The sequence below is a fragment of the Bubalus kerabau genome, chromosome 3, assembly GCF_029407905.1.
Source record: "Bubalus kerabau isolate K-KA32 ecotype Philippines breed swamp buffalo chromosome 3, PCC_UOA_SB_1v2, whole genome shotgun sequence".
Taxonomy (NCBI): Eukaryota; Metazoa; Chordata; class Mammalia; order Artiodactyla; family Bovidae; genus Bubalus; species Bubalus kerabau.
The window spans coordinates 179,646,557-179,665,224 of NC_073626.1; the positions used below are offsets into that span (position 1 = coordinate 179,646,557).

An 18,668-nucleotide genomic window follows, 5' to 3' on the forward strand; every position below is an offset into this window, starting at 1 on the left:
TCTGAATTCATAGATTTCTTTCCAGTCTTCTTTCTCTGTTTCCTAGTCATGAGGGGTCATTCCCCTTATGGCTCCTGGGATGGTAGGGGTCTCTCCAGAGTCACCCCAAAGGAGTCCTCTTTCAAGATAATCCTGGTGTTCATTGGGCACATGTAGTTGAACCTGAGATGAGATGGGGAGGTTCTAAGGGCAAAGAATCAGCAGGGCATGGGGCACAAGGAACCAAGATTACCAGGCCTCTCTTCCCTTCAGAGGACGGGCTCCATCATCTAGTTTACCTTCACCCAGCCTAGGTAAGGGCAGACGGTAGTTGTTAGGGGCTGAACTGGCCCAAGAAGCCCCCTGGCTCTAGGAACTCCACGAAAAGCATGTTTAGGCCTCCTTCCCTGATTCCTGGGATATGTTTCTCCCCCTCATACAACGATGGCTGCCTCAGACTGTGCCTCAGTTTCCCCTCTGGTACGGAGGGTATACTCCCCTTGCTCTATCTCTGACTCCTCTAAAGTGCTTTGAGTTCCTGGAGCAAAATCAGGGTTATAAAGAACAGGGAAAGGGTGGAGTGACTTCCGCCGCCCTTGCTCACCAATACTTCTGTGCTGGAGGGGGACTTCAGCACAGAATTGGTTTGGCTCAGGGCTGGGGTGGAATAAGGGCCCTGTCTCCTTAAGTGTCTGGTGGAGGACAATACCCCCTCTCCCCTCCGACCCACGACTGGCAGCCCTTGCTGTCAGGCCCTCCTCCTCACACCCCCTCTTTGGAATGAGCTTGGAGTCATGGGAAACAGACCCTGGGATGGCGGTGCCAGGCCTCCAGGGCCTAGCCCTTGCCTCTGGGTGTGATGAGACCTGGGCGGACAGACAGTTCTAGGACCCCTGGGTCTGGGCACTACTCACCAAGGGGCCAGGCGGGGGAGTAGGGGTGCCTGGGGGAGGCGGGTTGCACGCAAGGCATGCCGGGCCCCCTCGGCGGGTGGGTGGGGGGAACAAAGCTGGCATCGAGGCCTCAGCTAAAATTAGCCGCTTCCCTGCGCGGGAGCGAGCATGCCTGCCAGCCGCCCAGATCGCCGCTGCCTCGGCAGGCCATCTGTCGCCACGTTTTGCTCAGTCCCTCAGGGCCCCCAGCTCCAGCCACCCCAGGGGCTAGAGAACTCTGCTCTGAGGCTGTCCCTGGCCAGGACGCTGGACACTGCTGCTGTCGTGCTGTGTGACCTCAGTCTAGGCCTGTCCCTCTCTGGGCTCCTGTACAACAACAGGGCCCTGGATGCTGACATCCCAAGACCCTCCCAGTCCTTGCAAGCACCAGGTGCTGGCGCCACTCATGGGGGCTGGGGTGCAGGCTGCCTCCCTCCCTTAGAGCTAGCCTTCTGGTCTGAAGTCTGAAGGTGGACCATGTGGGTTTTAGGGTAAAGGTCAAGCTATATGACAAACTCCTGTCCATTTTCTTGATCTTCATTGGACAGGAGGGCAGCTCTGTAAGCAACAGTACCCTGACACACACACTAACACACACACACACACACACACACACACACACACACACACTCTCACTCTCCCTCCAAGCAGTCCTACAGAAACAGCTTCAGGCGGGAAGCCTGGAGGCAGAGGCTGGATTCAGCTGATACTAACTTGCCCTGTGGTTTGGGCAAGCCTCCTGCCCTTTCCTAGTCTTATCTTCCCCTCTTCAATAAGAAGCTCCCATTTCAGGACTTCCCTGGTGGCTAAGACTGCACTTCTAACACAGGGGGCGTGCGTTCGACCCCTGGTCAGGGAAACCTCTCTGCTCTCCAGTTGAGGCAACTGAGCTCCAGAAAGCAGAGGTTCCTGGTGAGGAAGCAAGCAGTGGGCCAGGGGGATGAGCCGCCATGTCCTTCCTCCTCAGCACCTCCCGGGTTGCTGCCTCTTCCCCCTCCCCAGAGCCAAAGAGACTGAGCCTCTGCTCCAAGGTCACTCCGCTTGCCCTGGGAGGAGCTCAGACTTGAACCCAGGCCTCTTGGCTCTTGTCCTCCTCACTTTCTGGCCAGCAGGCTGGGCCTGTTCCCTGGGTGAGTCATGCCCCTGGACTTTGGCCTCCTTGTCAGGCTCTGTGGCCTGAATTGGAGAGGGGGCCTTGGTAAGAAAGTGGGGCTCCTCTGGCCGCAGTGGGTGTCTGAAGCGATCATCCCACCCTGTCCATCCTGGGCCCCCGAGGGTGTGGTGACAGCCACCCCTACCCCACCTGACTCCACAGCCTCCGAGAAGTCCTGTTAGGACCTGCTCCTCAGGCCTTAGGGTCAGGACAACCTCGTTGGCCTCTGCATTCTGTTCCCCCCAAAGCAACTACGTTCTATTAGAAATGGGGGGGGGGGGCGCTGCTGGGAAGGTGGCATTTTCAGGTTGTCCGTGCCCAGGCGGCCTGCCTTCTTCCCGGTACTCATCCTCCTGGCCCCGGATTACCCAGGAGAGAGGCCATGGCGCCGCCCCTCCTGGTGTCCAGGGACCAAGGTCACGCCCAGAGCCCTGTGCGCCTCCACCTCCTGGGGCCAGCGGTGTTTGTCACTGGGGCAACGTGTGGCTGTGCCCGGCGCTGGCAGTGCTGGGGTGACATTCATGCCCTGTGAGCTGTGACGCCTCTGCAGGCAGAGGAGGCACCACCAGGCTGGCAGTGATGGGGGAGGGGCCGGTGGGCTGTCACCTGTCCAGAGCAGCCCGGGGTGACATGTCCTTTACCCACCCGGCAATCTGGAGGGGGAGGACTCACGGGGAAGGTTGTGTCCCTGGCCTATACTCGATGTGTTGAGGAGGGGGCTGTACCTTTGTCACACCTGGAAAGTGAGGTGTGTGTGTGTGAATGAGGGAGAGGGTCTCTGCATTTTGCACCCTGTTGGGGTCCTAGTTGTATGTCGGTCCCACCCTCTGGAGTGTGATGACTGTGTTTCTGTCTCAGACTGTCTGGAGTTACCAGGTGTGCCCATCTCAGGCTTTGGAGGAAGTGACAGGTTCTGTGCTTAGCCCATCCTGTTAGGAGGGTAGTCACCCACTCATCCGCCTGTCTTTCTGACTGTTGGGTGTGTGTGTGTGCGATGTCACCATGTGCCCATCTCATGCCAGTGTAGGGAGTGACGTGTGATTATCTCGTGCTGGTGGGGGTCTCTCAGGAACTTGGGAGCTTGTCTCTCGACCCTAAGGAGACGACATGTTGCCCAGTGGCGTGGGGCTGTCAGTTGGCAGGGCCTCAAGAAGCAGGCCAGAGCCAGCACGCAGACCATGGGCACAGGGACAAGATGGGATCGGGGCAGGGGTGCAGGGCAGGAGGGTCTGGGCTCCCCAAGACCTAACTTGTGACCCAGGTGCCGGCCCTTGGGACTGTTCCCTGGGAGGAAGAAATTTGCTGTTTTTCAGATGATGTGGGCTGGGGCAGGTGCGACCTGGTAGGCAGGGCAACAGGCAGGGCTGGCATGGAGGGGCTTGTGTCCCCACGAGTCTGGGGGACCCTGTGCCTCGCCTCTCCTGCCCCTGAAACTGTTAAACTAATTAAGGCTGTGGAGCCGCAGGATTAATCGGGGCAGCTCGGCGCGGGCCAGGAGCTCAGGTAGTCGATTAGTGCGCCGCGGAGGATATTGGATTTCTGAACCGCAAGTCAGCACTATTCGGGCCTGTTATCTCTCCCAGGCTCCAGGGTCAGGAGGCGGGAGGCTCCAGGGCTCGCTGGCCGCCCCCGCCCGGCTGCTCCAGGGCGGCCACTCCCCCTGCCCACCCATCGCCTCTGCCCTCCCTGACCCTGCATCAGGTTCCCCCTGAGTCTCCCCTCCATCAGGCTTGCAGCCCCAGCGCCCCCCACCCCGCCCTCTCCCCCTCGGTCCTTCCAGGCCTGACTAGTACCCTGCGCCTCCTCGCTGACACGCTCCTCAGCCCCTGACCAGACTCTCTCCACCCTGGTCTCCTTAGCAGTTGCTGGCCCTGTCCCCCACTCTAAGCCTCGCCCAGCATCACCCAGTCCTGTCTCTGCTTTGGGGTTTGTGTGTCCTTGTCTCTGCTTCTCCTGTCTCTCCCTGTGCGACTCTGTTGAGTCTTTCTCTCCCTGTGTCTTTTCCTCTCCCTCTCTCTCTCTCTCTCTCTCTCTGTCTTTTCCTCTCTCTCTCTTGTGTGGTCTCGGCTGGTGTCTGCAACCAGAACAAATCTCCCCCAGCCAACACCCCCTGAACAAGGAGGCCAGAGCAGCTAATGGGAAACATGTGATGCTGCCTTGCGCCTGGAGCACCGTGAAGGGAGCCTTAGTCCCAGCTCAGCCCCTGCTCCCACCCCGCCCCTTGCCGCATTCCCCCCACCACGCTGTCCCCTGCCTTCCAGCCCATGTGGGCACAGTCACAAGTTCCCCAGTCATTTCCATCTAAAGGGGCGGGCGAGCTGGCCGTTATCAGTTGGGGAATATCAGGTTGGGGAGGGGCTGGGAGCAGCTTCACTCCTCAGGTCGCCCCAGCCCCCAGGGCCAGGCAGACCTCATGCAGACTCCCCCCCAACCACCAGCACCATATGTAGGAGAACAGGGCCAAGATGAGCTGAGCTCCAGGGGCCTGGATGGGGGGCCGCCAAGCCACCCCCACTGGAGGGCTCTGGGGCCACCCAGATTTCCATCTTTTCCACCCGTCTGGGCCTCTGGGGAACCGCAGAGGTGGGGGCTCCCCGAGGGCTTGGGAGCTGCCGGGCTGCATTTCTGTGCCCACCCAACCATGGGGGGAGGGGGATGGATCAGAGGAGGGAGGCTCTGGCAGGTTGAAATTCTCCTTCTCTGCCTGTGGATAAATTGTCCCTAATCCAGGCTTGGGGAGTTGTCTGGCTCCTACAGAGAGAGAGAGAGCATGAGAGCAGGAGATAGGGAGGGAGGAGGGAAGCAGGCATACAAACACAGTGACACAGACACACACTATCACAAAGAGTCTCACATACACACGCGCACACACGCACTGACAAGTTACATAAAGGTATCACACGAGCACTGAAGCACCACTGTGCTGACAGGCACACCATGGCACACAGACTCACATGTTGACACTGACACAGACATACGATGACATGGCACAAGGGCCCACTGACATCCACAGGTGCACAGTGATGAGGTCTTACACCACGCACGCGCAGGGTCACAGTCGAGCACACACTGACCCACGGTGAAACAGAGCCACAGGGACACTGTGACCAGTCGCACCACGAGCCTGAAAACCCAGAGAAGGGCAGAGGGAAGGAGGGAGACGGCACTGATCCAGTGACACCAGTGCCCCCAGTCACTGGCCTCGAGATTGGAAACCTGTGGGGACAGTAGAGGGTCCACTCCCCTCCCCACCCCAATGCACACACATCCAGAGATGGGCAGAAGTCAGTTCAGCTCCTGACACGGCCAGATGCAGAGTGTGTACACACGGGCACACATGCCTCAATCACAGCTGGGTACACTGGTCACACATTAGGCACATATACCTGTGTGTCCCCATAGGTGTGCGAACATAGGCTCAGCTGGACACACACAGAGAACTGAACCAGACCCAGATACACACATGAAGACACCAACTCTAGTAAATAGCAGCTCTCACACACGCACACAGACAGTCCTATACATGGGCACTCTTAAACACACATATACTTGCATAGACATACAAAAATACACAGAGAAACATACAGAAGGCTAAGTAGACCCAGGAAGCCACACACAGGTGTGTTTGCCCAGACAGCTGAATGCTCACAGATGTACAGGATCTCTTGAACACGCATGTACACACACACATTCCCAGGCAACCAAAACCTATAAGCAGTCCATGAGGCCTGGTTCCCAGACCCCTCGGGGCTCAAGTACAAACCTCAGGGAGGTATACAAATGGGCAGGAAGCAGAGGGGGTGAGGAGGGCCCTAGTTATTAAAGAAAATAAGAGAGAGAACCAGTCTTGGATGGAGAAGGGTAAATGCCAGCTGCATATACACCCCTCGTGAAGATCTGCAGTCACCATCACTTTGAACAGTAACTCTCACACCTGCATTGTAAGTGCTCTTAGCATTTATAGTTTCCCTAGAGCACTTCTCCCCGTTCATAAACTCGCCCTATTTTATAGATTAGGAAACTGAGAGCCAGAGAGGTTAACTGACTTGCCTGAGATCCCACAGGTGATGAAAGTTGAGCCAAGGACCATTGTGACTCCCAAGACCAGGTTCTTTTCACCATAGTGTATGTGTTCTTGTTCATGCATACATATCTGCCCATGCAGAGATACTGCCTGGGGATTCAAGACATAGTTCGTAGTCCCCAGTGAAATGAGGTCGGAGCCAATTTCTGTGTACGTCTAGACTCACCTAGGATGGCCCCCTGGTCCCTCTGTCTGGTTCATCCTGTATCCATGCTTATGTCTGGGGTGCTGTTTTTGTTTTCACAGATGGGAGCTTGCCTACCTGTCTACCCATTGGCCTGGACACCAGAGCCTGCCCAGCTAAGTGTGTGCAGAGGGCCCCGGGTTCGGGGCGATTCTCAGGCTGCCGAAGAGACCACCCTGGAATCACTGGCGAAGACAGGCCTTGGCTGCTGAGCTGGGCCTATCTGCACAGCTTGCTCAGGTAACAGTGTACAGAGAAGCTGGGTCTGCTGGCCACCCCAGGAAGTGGGGATCAGGGGTACTTCCTTCTCAATCCTATCAGGGATCCCTCCCCTCCCAGCTTAGGCCAAAAAGAGGCCCTTTAGTATCAAAATACTGTAACCACACTTACTCAGACTCCCCATTATCCAGAAAGGCAAGGTCCATGGATATACAGCCAGTTCCCCCAAGTCCTGCCTCCTAGTCGGGGGACCTGCACCTGGATGACCTGAGAGAACTGGGCAGTGAAAGGGGTTGTCCCAGTGACCAGAACCCAGGGCAGAGGTAGAAACCAGAATGCCTGCTGTGTGATGCTGACCCCCCAGGACCCCTCTCTCCTAGAGTCTGTGGAAGCTGAGAGGACCTGGGGAGTTGAGGTACGCTGGGCTGCCCTCCTGGGATGAGATGGGGCAGGGGCGGGGGCAGGAACCATCTCCCTAGCCTGGGCCCAGATGAGCCCACCCAGGCAGGCTAGAGAGCAGCAGAGGCCAGGTGGAGCGGCCCTGCCCTGCAGAGGCAACTCCCCGAACTGACACATGAAGCCTCAGGCTCCAGGAAGCTCCCTAGAGCCCAGCCTGCCTGGGGACCCCACCCAGCTTCCAAAAGAGCATTCCTGGGGCCTGAGGTCTGGAGGGGTGGAGTATCCCGGGATTGTCAGGGTGGGGATGTCAGAGCTGGGTGTACCCAATTGTAAATGTACAGGGCATCTAGTGTGCAAGTACTCCAGCTTGTGTGCAAGTAGGCGTGTGTAGGACTCTGTCCTGAGGTGTGCAGGTTGCTGTACATAAAAGTCTAGGTGGACTGGGCTGGGAGACATTCACAGGCTGCATACATGGTACATGGGAGTGAGTGTGCAGGACTCAGGGTGTGTCCTGTGCAGGTGTGGGGAGGCTAGAGTGTTGTGTGTGCCATGCTGGGTGGTGTTCCTGGGCAGGGTGCTAGTGTACACTGGAGAGGTGTGCAGACAAGACTCTGAATACACCCGGGTGATAACACGAGTACACACTGGGTGGGGTGGATCATGTACACAGAGGTTCTTCCGTGTGTCACCAGGGAAGCGTGTGTTCAGTGGCTGCACACACTGGGGGATGTGTGTGCACGTGGCTCCATTTGTGCTTTGGAGGTGGGCTGGGCAAGGCTTCAGCTGAGCTGGGCTCAGCAGTGCCCAGCCTTGTGGCCAAACTGCTGAAGTCACTTCCTTTCCAGCAGCAACTTTCCAGGAGGAGGAGTTTTTCAGACCTGGGTGGGGAGGGGTGGGGGGGCGGAACAAGGAGCTCTCAGGGGAAGGAGGTGGGCGGTGGTGAGGCTGTGGGGAGGGCCTGGTGGGGCTGGAGGAGGGGTGTCCTCCGGGAGACAGAAGGAAAGACAAGGACAGGAGTCTGGAAGGGCCAAGGGCAGGAGGGGATGGGGGCGGAGCAGGCGGGAAGCACAGTCCCTGGGTGACCTCGGAGAGAGGAAGGGAGGGCCGCCCGGCAGGGTGACCCTCGGGTTCAGCCAGAGCTGGCGGTGGTGCCCACACACCTGGCACCCAGGGCAGGGGGCTGGCAGGGGGCGGGTCTAGGGTAGACCTGCTTGCCAGGTGCCCTGCTCCGGGCAGGAAGGGGGTGGGCAAGGGCTGCACAAAGGAGCTCTGTGTGGCTGGGGGCAGGGTGGGGTGGGGTGTGCTGTGCTATTGGGGGGGTGGCCCTGATGATTCCAGGGGGCGGGGCGGGGCTTGCTCCCCTTGGGGGCATCAGTGGCTCTAAGGGGACACCTAGTGGCGAGGGAGGGTAGTGCATTGAATGACCTAGGTGGGAGGGGTGAAGAAACTGAGAGGAGGGAGTAGATTCAGAAGTCAAAAATTAGAACTGGTTGTTGGGACCAGGACAGTTCAAGGAAGCCGCAGGGGAGGGCTGACTTTCTGGACAGTGGAGAAGTTTGGTTCAGAGGAGCTCAGCAAACTCAAGTGCAGACACTCTTCCCTGTCATGGCTGTTTGTCCTTAAGGGCTTTTCTTAACCTCTCTGAGCCTCCATTTACATGCCAAATAAGTGATAGCTGCCCGTTCTTATTTTCATAATCGTTATTTTTTTGGTAACAATTCTGGTCCAGAGTCAGGTTGGAAGGAGATCTTCAGGGGTGGGTGGGAGGGGGCTGAAGAGAAGGAAATTGAGAGGGGAGGGTGATGCATAGTTCCTGAGCGGGGGCAGATCCTGGGAAATAAAGGTCCCTCCCAAGGGAGGTGATTGAGGGGAGGTTTCAGCGCTGCAGTGATAGCCCCCTTTGAGGCTGAGTTTTCCATTTGAGGACATCTCTGGGCCTTCAGTCCGGGCTGGGAGGGAAATGGTGTGTGCGGGGTGCGGGGTGGGGGTGGGGAGGAGGCTGGAGAGAGGGTCATGAGGCCGGAAGTGAGAGCTGGGGCTGGCAGCCTGGCTCCCCTGGGGAGGCTGCGGGTGGGGGAGGGGGAGGCTGGCTGGGGAAGGGGTGGGGTGGTCAGAGCCGCAGCGGGGGAGGGTGGGGCTGGGGACTCAAGGATGTGGGCTGGCCCTTCCCGGCACTGTGCGCAGCAGGTTGGGGCCCCCAGCCCCCCTCCCAGCCGGCGGGTGTCCCCACAGGCAGGCTCGAGACACACTGACCCAGAAGCAGACAGACGACGGACAGAGGACCCTTTGCCACTTTGTTCACAGACTTAGGGATAGGTGGTACCCTTGGGAGGGGGTCCAAGAAAACGTCTGCCTGGGTGTGGTGGGGAGGGGAGCCAGTTGCTTCCCTCAGATCCTGGAGGCCGCGGACAGTCAGGAGGTCTGGCAGGACTGCGCGCCCAGAGGTCTTCACGGGTGGGTGGAACAGAAGCAGCCGCTGGAGAGGCGGTTTGTCTCTTCTGCCAAGGTCACACCCTCAGGCCCCCAGTGGGAGGTCTCCAGAGTAGGGAGGGTTGGTGAGCCCCACCCTCAGCGAGAGAGGGGCGGTGGCTTGTGGTTGGCATCTCCAAGAGGGCAGCGGGATCCACGGGTCAGCCATGCTGTTGGAAATAGGACCTGGAGATTCCAGAGTCTGAGCCCCTTCCCTCCTTCGTGAGTGTCTTACTCACGGTTCTTCCCTCAAGAGCGGCTGTGAGATTCTTCAAGCAGAGAGGGCCTGGCCTAGAAGGGGCCTGACCACAGTCTGCAGGCGGGCATGAGAGAGAACAGAACCCGAAGCGATCTAGTAAATGGGACAGTGAGGAGCAGCTGCGGCCTGGGACCTTAAGAGACATGGGGGTGTTCTGCTTGGATGAGCAACACACTGGGGGCCACCCCTCCCCATGCTATCTTGTGGTCTTGGGCAAAGTCTGTTTCCCTCTTCCGGTCTTAGTTTCCTTGTCTGAAAAATGGGAGGGGCACGAGGTGACACTGGAACAGTGTACCCACTGGGGGGAGCTGATTAAAAATGCAGATTCCCAGGGCCTTCCCTGGTGAAGTGAAGTGAAGTGAAGTGAAAGTTACTCAGTCGTGTCTGACTCTTTGCAGCCCTATGGATGTAGTCCATGGAATTCTCCAGGCCAGAATACTGGAGTACTACCCAGCCTCCCCCTTCTCTAGGGTGGTCCAGTGGTTAAGACTCCGTGCTTCCACCACACAGGGCACAGGTTCGATCCCTAGTTGGGGAGCCAAGATCCCACAGGCTGCACAGTGCCTCCAAAAAAAAAAACACCACCAGATTCCCAGATGTCCCTTCAGGTTTATGAGTCAGACTCCCTGGACTAGGGTCTGGATATCTGGAAGGTTACACAGCTCCCCAGGCCCAGGGTTTAGAAGCCCAAGGGTTAGGTGATTTTAAGGTTCCTCCCAGCCTTAATTTAGACCGCAGCTCTAGAAGAAGCACTTTCAGGAGTGTCCGGAGAAGCATTGCAAGAGCTGGGAGTGGAAGGAGGCTTTGGACTTGGCAGAATTAGAAATCTTGCCACTTAGCAGCTATGTGACTTCAGACAAGTTATACAACTGCTCTGAACCTGCTTCCTCTGTAACATGGAGGTAATAATCCACGTCTCCCAGTTCACTGAAGATGCAGTGGGTCATATAGGTGGAGGTGCTTTGTAGGTGGCTTGTTGTTGCCCACCAGAGGGGAGTGGACAAGTGGCCCCGCCCACACCTCCCTGTCCCCAAGTCAGCTCTGCTGTCTTCCTGTGGAGTACAAAGTGATCCTCCCAGTGATCAAGGCCTATTCAGCTTCCTGCTCCCCCAAACCAGCTCCTGGGGGTCAGCCAGGGCCCTGAGTCCCCTGGCTCCTTTGGGAGTCAGACCTGCCTGGATCTAAATCCCAACTCAGCCTGTCCAGCTCAGGGAGTTGCTCAGTAAATGTTTACGTAGCATCCATAGCCCAGGCCCTGGGGCCAGGGAATACAACAGTAGACAAGAGAGACTTGGTCCTTGCCCCTGAGAGCCCACACTCCGGGAGAAGACACACTGAACAGCCAGTCACACAAGTAATTGACTGCAGTCCTGATAACTACTGTGAAGGTGAAATAAAGGGGGCTTTGAAAGTACGTGGCAGGGCCAAGCCGAGGCTAGAGGTGGCAGGGGAGCAGAGAATGTCCCTTTTCACATTCTTAATCTCCCTCCCTCCTTCCACATCCTACCTGGGTCCCACTTTGGGGTCTGGAGAAGAATGAGAGAGAGCCTTATGGAGAAAGGCTGATTGTTTTGTGTGCCTCATTCATTTATTTGTTCAGTAGATATTTTCTGAAGCACATTTATGGGCCGTGGTGGGGGATACACTTGACAGCAGGGTGGAAATCCTTGCCTTCATGGTGCTTACCACCTTCCAATGGATGGCTTCCTCGACTGTAAAAGTGGGGGTGATGATCGTATTGATTTCAGGTTTGCAGGGGGGGTTAGATAAGATGATCCGTGTAATGCACCCAGGGCATGAACTTTTATTGTTGTTGACTCCTCTTATGATTGTTGGACCTCAGACCTCAGGCGCTCTTCAGTTTTTCTCTGCTGCTCTTACTCCACTAATAGTTACGTCACTTATGATTGTCTCATCAGTGTTTGTCTACCCAGTGTTCGTGCACAGTAGACACTTCACAAATACTGAGTATATGAATGAATGAATATGTTACTTCATCTCTGAGCCTCCGTTTCCTCATCCGCAAAATGGGGTTATTAATAGCCCCTACCTCACAGGATTGATATGAAGAATTAAATGAAACGATGCCTGGACAGCTTCCAGCCCAGTGCCTGGCGCCCAGTAGGTGCTCACTAAACCTGAGCTGCGATGGTCCTTTCCAGGCGCTGTCCACGCCCCGAGGCCTGGGCTCAGGCCAAAGTTGCTTCACAACACCCCCAGCTGACAGCCAGCGACTGGCAGAGCCCCCAGGCACGGGGGCCCTCTCTCTTCCAGGTCAGCCAGAGTTCCTGGGGAGCTGGGCTTGGGGTGGGGGTGGAGACGGGGCCTCGTGGGCAGGTGGGCAGCGGTTGGGCTATGGCTCCCAGACCACTGAGATGGCCTCTTGTCTGTCTTGTTACCCACAGACATCTCCAGTGTGACAGCCCAGGCGGCAGAGCCGAGGGTGAGTGACCAGGGTTCGCCTCAGGGGTGGGGCAAGAAGGAAGAGGCCATGTCCTTGACAGGACCTCCAGGCCCTCAGACGGGCCCGGCCCCCTCCTTAAATTTGATCTGGAGTGGTTGCTCCACCCCATTCATGAGCGTCCCTCTCAAAAGCAGGTGAATTATTCTCCCCCAGTCCTTAGCCCGGGTCTAGACAAAAGTGGGTGCACTATTAGGAAGTGGAACTGGGGCCCATGGGGGTACACGGTGCTCGTGGTGACTTAGGAAATGCTGAGGGCCACCAGAGGTATTGGGCTTTGGGAGGGGACTCAGGAGAGGGGTGCAGGGGGCCACAGGGGATATGGGAAACTGATGGGGGCTTGGGTGTTCAAGGAGGGACCTGCTGCCTGTTCCGCCCAGCAGGTCCTGGTCCCGGCTTCTCGCACCCTCATGTCAGTCCCGGCCCCGCCCGGCGGCCCTCGGAGGACAAGGTCAGGATGCGTGTGAAGCCCCAGGGCCTGGTGGTGACTTCCAGTGCCGTGTGCAGCTCTCCTGACTACCTCCGGGAGCCCAAGTACTACCCCGGCGGCCCCCCCACCCCCCGGCCCTTGCTTCCCGCCCGGCCCCCTGCCAGCCCACCCGACAAGGCCTTCGCCCACACCTTCTCCGAGAACCCGCGCCCACCCCCACGCCGGGACCCCAGCACCCGGCGCCCACCAGTCCTTGCCAAGGGGGACGACCCGCTGCCCCCAAGGGCGGCCCGTCCTGTCTCCCAGGCCCGCTGCCCCACACCTGCGGGAGACAGCAGCAGCAGCTCCCGAAGGCGCTGGGACAACGGGCGGGCGACCCTGCGTCCAGTGGTCCAGCTGATCGACATCATGAAGGACCTGACCCGGCTCTCCCAGGACCTGCAGCACAGCGGCGTGCACCTGGACTGTGGTGGACTCCGGCTCAGCCGCCCCCCCGCCCCGCCCCCCGGGGACCTGCAGTACAGCTTCTTCTCCTCGCCCAGCCTGGCCAACAGCATCCGCAGCCCGGAGGAGCGGGCCACCCCCCACGCCAAGTCCGAGAGGCCCAGCCACCCTCTGTACGAGCCTGAGCCTGAGCCTCGGGACAGCCCCCAGCCCGGCCAAGGCCACAGTCCCGGAGCCACGGCCGCGGCCACCGGTCTGCCACCGGAGCCTGAGCCCGACGGGCCCGATTACTCAGAACTCGCTGACGCCGACATCCTTAGTGAGCTGGCCTCCCTCACTTGCCCCGAGGCCCAGCTGCTGGAGGCCCAGGCCCTCGAGCCACCGTCACCTGAGCCCGAGCCTCAGCTCTTGGACCCCCAACCCCGCTTCTTGGACCCACAGGCTCTAGAGCCGCTCGGGGAAGCTTTGGAGCTGCCGCCTCTGCAGCCCCTGGCTGATCCTCTGGGGTTGCCAAGCCTAGCGCTACAGGCTCTGGACACCCTGCCCGACTCCCTGGAGTCGCAGCTGCTTGACCCCCAGGCACTTGACCCCCTACCCAAGTTGCTTGACGTCCCCGGCCGCCGCCTGGAGCCCCAGCAGCCCCTGGGACCCTGCCCACTGGCCGAGCCCTTGCGCCTGGACTTATGCTCACCCCATGGCCCTCCAGGGCCTGAGGGTCACCCCAAATACGCCTTGCGGCGCACTGATAGGCCAAAGATCCTGTGTCGCCGACGGAAAGCCGGACGGGGACGCAAGGCAGACGCCGGCCCCGAGGGCCGCCTGCTGCCCCTGCCTATGCCCACCGGGCTGGTTGCCGCCCTGGCGGAGCCACCCCCACCGCCACTGCCTCCTGCCCTGCCTGGGCCAGTCCCCGTCCCGGAGCTGGAGCCCGAAGCCTCCCAGACCCCGGTGGTCCCTCTCCGCAAAGGCAAGTGCCGGGGTGTCCGGCGCATGGTGGTGAAGATGGCCAAGATCCCCGTGTCCCTGGGACGGCGGAACAAGACCACATACAAGGTGTCGTCTCTGAGCAGCAGCCTGAGCGTGGAGGGCAAGGAGCTGGGCCTGCGCGTGTCCGCGGAGCCCACCCCGCTGCTGAAGATGAAGAACAACGGCCGCAACGTGGTGGTGGTCTTCCCACCGGGCGAGATGCCCATCATTCTCAAGCGGAAGCGCGGCCGCCCTCCCAAGAACCTACTGCTGGGCCCCGGCAAGCCCAAGGAGCCGGTGGTGGTGGCGGCCGAGGCGGCCACCGTGGCAACAGCCAGCATGGCTATGCCAGAGGTGAAGAAGCGCCGGCGGCGGAAGCAGAAGCTGGCGTCCCCCCAGCCGTCCTACGCAGCGGACGCCAACGACAGCAAGGCCGAGTACTCAGACGTCCTCGCCAAGCTCGCCTTCCTGAACCGCCAGAGCCAGTGTGCTGGGCGGTGCTCCCCACCCCGCTGCTGGACGCCCAGCGAACCCGAGTCCGTGCACCAGGCGCCCGACACCCAGAGCATCTCCCACTTCCTGCATCGCGTGCAGGGCTTTCGCCGGCGAGGTGGCAAAGCGGGCGGCTTCGGTGGCCGGGGAGGGGGCCATGCAGCCAAGGCCGCTCGGTGCTCCTTCAGTGACTTCTTTGAGGGCATCGGCAAGAAGAAGAAGGTGGTGGCTGTGGCAGCCGCGGGGGTCGGGGGCCCCGGCCTCACTGAGCTGGGGCACCCGCGCAAGCGAGGCCGGGGGGAGGTGGACGCCGTGACTGGGAAGCCCAAACGCAAGAGGCGGTCCCGGAAGAACGGGACTCTGTTCCCGGAGCAGGTGCCCAGCGGCCCTGGCTTTGGGGAGGCGGGCACTGAGTGGGCCGGGGACAAGGGTGGCGGCTGGGCCCCTCACCACGGGCACCCAGGCGGGCAGACTGGCCGAAACTGTGGGTTCCAGGGGACCGAGGCCCGGGCCTTTGCCTCCACTGGGCTAGAGAGCGGGGCTTCAGGCCGTGGCAGCTACTACAGCGCGGCCGCGCCCGCGGGCCAGGCCGAGCTCAGCCAGGAGCGCCAAAACCTCTTCACCGGCTATTTCCGCTCCCTGCTTGATTCCGACGACTCCTCCGACCTCTTGGACTTTGCTCTCTCGGCCTCTCGGCCTGAGTCCCGGAAGGCATCAGGCACCTACGCAGGGCCCCCCACCAGCGCCCTGCCTGCCCAGCGGGGCCTGGCCACCTTCCCCAGCCGGGGAGCCAAGGCCAGCCCAGTGGCCGTGGGCAGCAGCGGGGCTGGGGCTGAGCCCTCCTTCCAGCCGGTGCTGCCCGCTCGCCAGACTTTCCCACCCAGCCGGGCAGCGAGCTATGGGCTCACCCCGGCTACTTCAGAATGCCGGGCTGCAGAGACCTTCCCCAAGCTGGCGCCCCCGCCTTCCGCTGTGGCCCGCTCACCTACCACCCACCCGCCCACCAACACCTACCCCCCACAGTACGGCGGCTATGGGGCCGGACAAAGCGTATTTGCCCCGGCTAAGCCCTTCACGGGCCAGGACTGCGCTAACAGCAAGGACTGCAGCTTTGCCTACGGCAGCGGCAACAGCCTACCTGCCTCACCCAGCAGCGCCCACAGCGCCGGCTATGCCCCACCGCCCACCGGTGGCCCCTGCCTGCCACCAAGCAAGGCCTCCTTCTTCAACAGCTCCGAGGGGGCCCCCTTCTCTGGTTCAGCCCCCACACCTCTGCGCTGTGACAGCCGGGCCAGCACAGTCTCGCCCGGTGGCTACATGGTGCCCAAGGGCACCACGGCCTCTGCCACCTCTGCCGCCTCCTCGTCGTCCTCGTCCTTCCAGCCCTCGCCTGAGAACTGTCGGCAGTTTGCGGGGGCTTCTCAGTGGCCTTTCCGGCAGGGCTACGGAGGCCTGGACTGGGCCTCGGAGGCCTTCAGTCAGCTCTACAATCCCGGCTTCGACTGCCACGTCAGCGAGCCCAACGTGATCCTGGACATCTCCAACTACACCCCGCAGAAGGTGAAGCAACAGACGGCCGTGTCCGAGACTTTCTCCGAATCCTCCTCCGACAGCACCCAGTTCAATCAGCCGGTCGGCGGCGGTTTCCGGCGTGCCAACAGCGAGGCCTCGAGCAGCGAGGGCCAGTCGAGCCTGTCCAGCCTGGAGAAACTGATGATGGACTGGAACGAGGCCTCGTCCGCCCCCGGTTACAACTGGAACCAGAGCGTCCTCTTCCAGAGCAGCTCCAAGCCGGGCCGTGGACGGCGGAAGAAGGTGGACCTTTTCGAGGCCTCGCATCTGGGCTTCCCGTCGTCCGCCTCGGGCACTGCCTCGGGCTACCCGTCCAAACGGAGCACTGGGCCCCGGCAGCCTCGGGGTGGCCGGGGCGGTGGCGCCTGCTCGGCCAAGAAGGAGCGGGGTGGGGCGGCGGCCAAAGCCAAGTTCATCCCCAAGCCGCAGCCCGTCAACCCGCTGTTCCAGGACAGCCCAGACCTTGGCCTGGACTACTACAGCGGGGACAGCAGCATGTCCCCGCTGCCCTCCCAATCGAGGGCCTTCAGCGTGGGTGAGCGAGACCCCTGTGACTTCATGGGACCCTACTCCATGAACCCATCCACGCCGTCCGATGGCACCTTCGGCCAAGGCTTCCACTGCGACTCGCCTAGCCTGGGGGCCCCTGAGCTGGATGGCAAGCATTTCCCACCGCTGGCCCACCCGCCCACGGTGTTTGACGCAGGCCTGCAGAAGGCGTACTCGCCTACCTGCTCACCCACCCTGGGCTTCAAGGAAGAGCTGCGGCCACCGCCCACAAAGCTGGCTGCCTGTGAGCCCCTCAAGCATGGGCTCCAGGGGGCCAGCCTGGGCCACGCGGCTGCAGCTCAGGCCCACCTGAGCTGCCGGGACCTGCCCCTGGGCCAGCCTCACTACGACTCCCCCAGCTGCAAGGGTACTGCGTATTGGTACCCACCAGGCTCAGCTGCCCGCAGCCCACCCTACGAAGGCAAGGTGGGTTCGGGGCTGCTGGCTGACTTCCTGGGCAGGACGGAGGCCGCGTGCCTCAGTGCCCCACACCTGGCTAGCCCACCGGCCACACCCAAGGCCGACAAGGAGCCGTTGGAGATGGCCCGGCCGCCCGGCCCACCCCGTGGCCCTGCTGCAGCCGCTGCTGGCTATGGCTGCCCACTTCTTAGTGACTTGACCCTGTCCCCCGTGCCGAGGGACTCGCTGCTGCCCCTGCAGGATACTGCCTACAGGTATCCAGGCTTTATGCCGCAGGCGCATCCCGGCCTGGGTGGGGGCCCCAAGAGCGGCTTCCTGGGGCCTATGGCGGAACCTCACCCTGAGGACACATTCACCGTCACCTCCCTGTAGTGCCAACTGAAGTGCCGACTGGACCTCGAGGTTTTGTTCCTGGGTGAGTCTGAGGATGTGGGTGCAGTGGGCAGAAGAAGCCTGGGGGCTGGGGCTGGGGAGGCGTGAAGACATGAGAGCTTGGGCAGGGGACAGAAGGATGGCCGCGAGCCAGAAGGACTTGAGGGCAAGACTGGGGACCCGACAACCGAACAGGGAGTTGGGATTCAGGGAGTCTGGCGTTAGTTGTTGGCAACAGTCTTGGGGAGGAGGTGAGTGCTTGGGTGGGGAACCCAGCATGGGGCTTAGACATTCCGGGGACCCATTTTTTAAATGGCTGGAGGACAGTAGACTGGGTGGGGCCATCTGGTTTGGTTCATCAGGTGTCTGTTCCCCTTAGCCATGCTCGGTCCTGAGCAGGGACCACCTGAGTCCCAGCACGCACTCATCACTTGACCTCTTGTAAGGGAGGGTGTTTGCATCACTCTGCATGAGACAGATGAAGGAAGAAGCAGGTTGGATAATTACCCACAAAGGCCCATCCAGGATACTGATACTGCCGGCTTCCTTGTCTCCCTGGGAACTTCATTTAATTCAAGATGCAGTCTGACAAAGGCCAGGCTGAGGGTGTGGCTAGGATGTCCTTTTCTGGCCTCACAGGGTACCCCAAAGGCTATTATTCCACAGGGGTATTGGGATTTCATTGTCTGGGAACCTCCAGCCAGTGGGTCTGTCCCCAGGTAGGATGTCGCCTACCTAAAAAATCCCAGGCCCTTTCCTGAAACCAGATTCATTCCTTAAGAATTCAGTTAAGTATTGTTAGGTATTTCGATATTGTTTTATCAGGTACTGTCACCTCCTTCAGTATTCTTTAAGATTTTTTGTTCAAAAAAAGGAAAATAAAAGAGGGGGAAATGCCCCCAAAATGGTCTAAGGGGACAGAGTTGAAGGAATCATTTTCTTGATGAACAGCCTGCTCCAGAAATGTAGCCATTAGTGGCCCTTCGTTGACCTGGACATGGTGCATGCATAGCGATGGAGTGGGCTGGGGGTCTGTCTGAGCCTCTCACCCACCCCACACCTCTGTGACTGCTGCAGCCTCCTGGGAATGTCTTTTCCTGGAGAAGGAATGACAGGGCTTCTGGAAAGCCCCATCCCTGCTCGCGGAAGGCCATTCGAGGCCAAGGTGACTCAGGGTCCTGAAGTCATGTCAGTGGAAACTTATTACCCCCTCTCCGCCTGACCTCGGCTCCCTTGGTGCATGGAGATGGCAAAGGGCAGCACGTGGGAGCCAGGAGGCCTGGG

General features: G+C 60.2%; 1 protein-coding gene across 4 annotated transcripts in view; it reads left to right on the forward strand.

Annotated features, from left to right (window-relative positions):
- Nucleotides 1–18,668, forward strand: part of AHDC1 (AT-hook DNA binding motif containing 1) — a 64,962-nt gene that overhangs the window by 37,121 nt on the left and 9,173 nt on the right. Inside the window, exons 3-6 of one of the 4 annotated variants that reach the window (XM_055573995.1) lie at nt 6,395–6,572; nt 11,841–11,952; nt 12,084–12,121; nt 12,523–17,427. In XM_055573995.1, coding sequence (XP_055429970.1) covers nt 12,597–17,384 — 4,788 coding nt within the window. In that variant the 5' untranslated portion in view covers nt 6,395–6,572; nt 11,841–11,952; nt 12,084–12,121; nt 12,523–12,596 and the 3' untranslated portion in view covers nt 17,385–17,427. Of the gene's footprint in view, nt 1–6,394; nt 6,573–11,735; nt 11,953–12,083; nt 18,269–18,668 lie in introns of those variants that run through there. The other 3 variants (XM_055573994.1, XM_055573992.1, XM_055573993.1) reach the window with 3 other exon arrangements.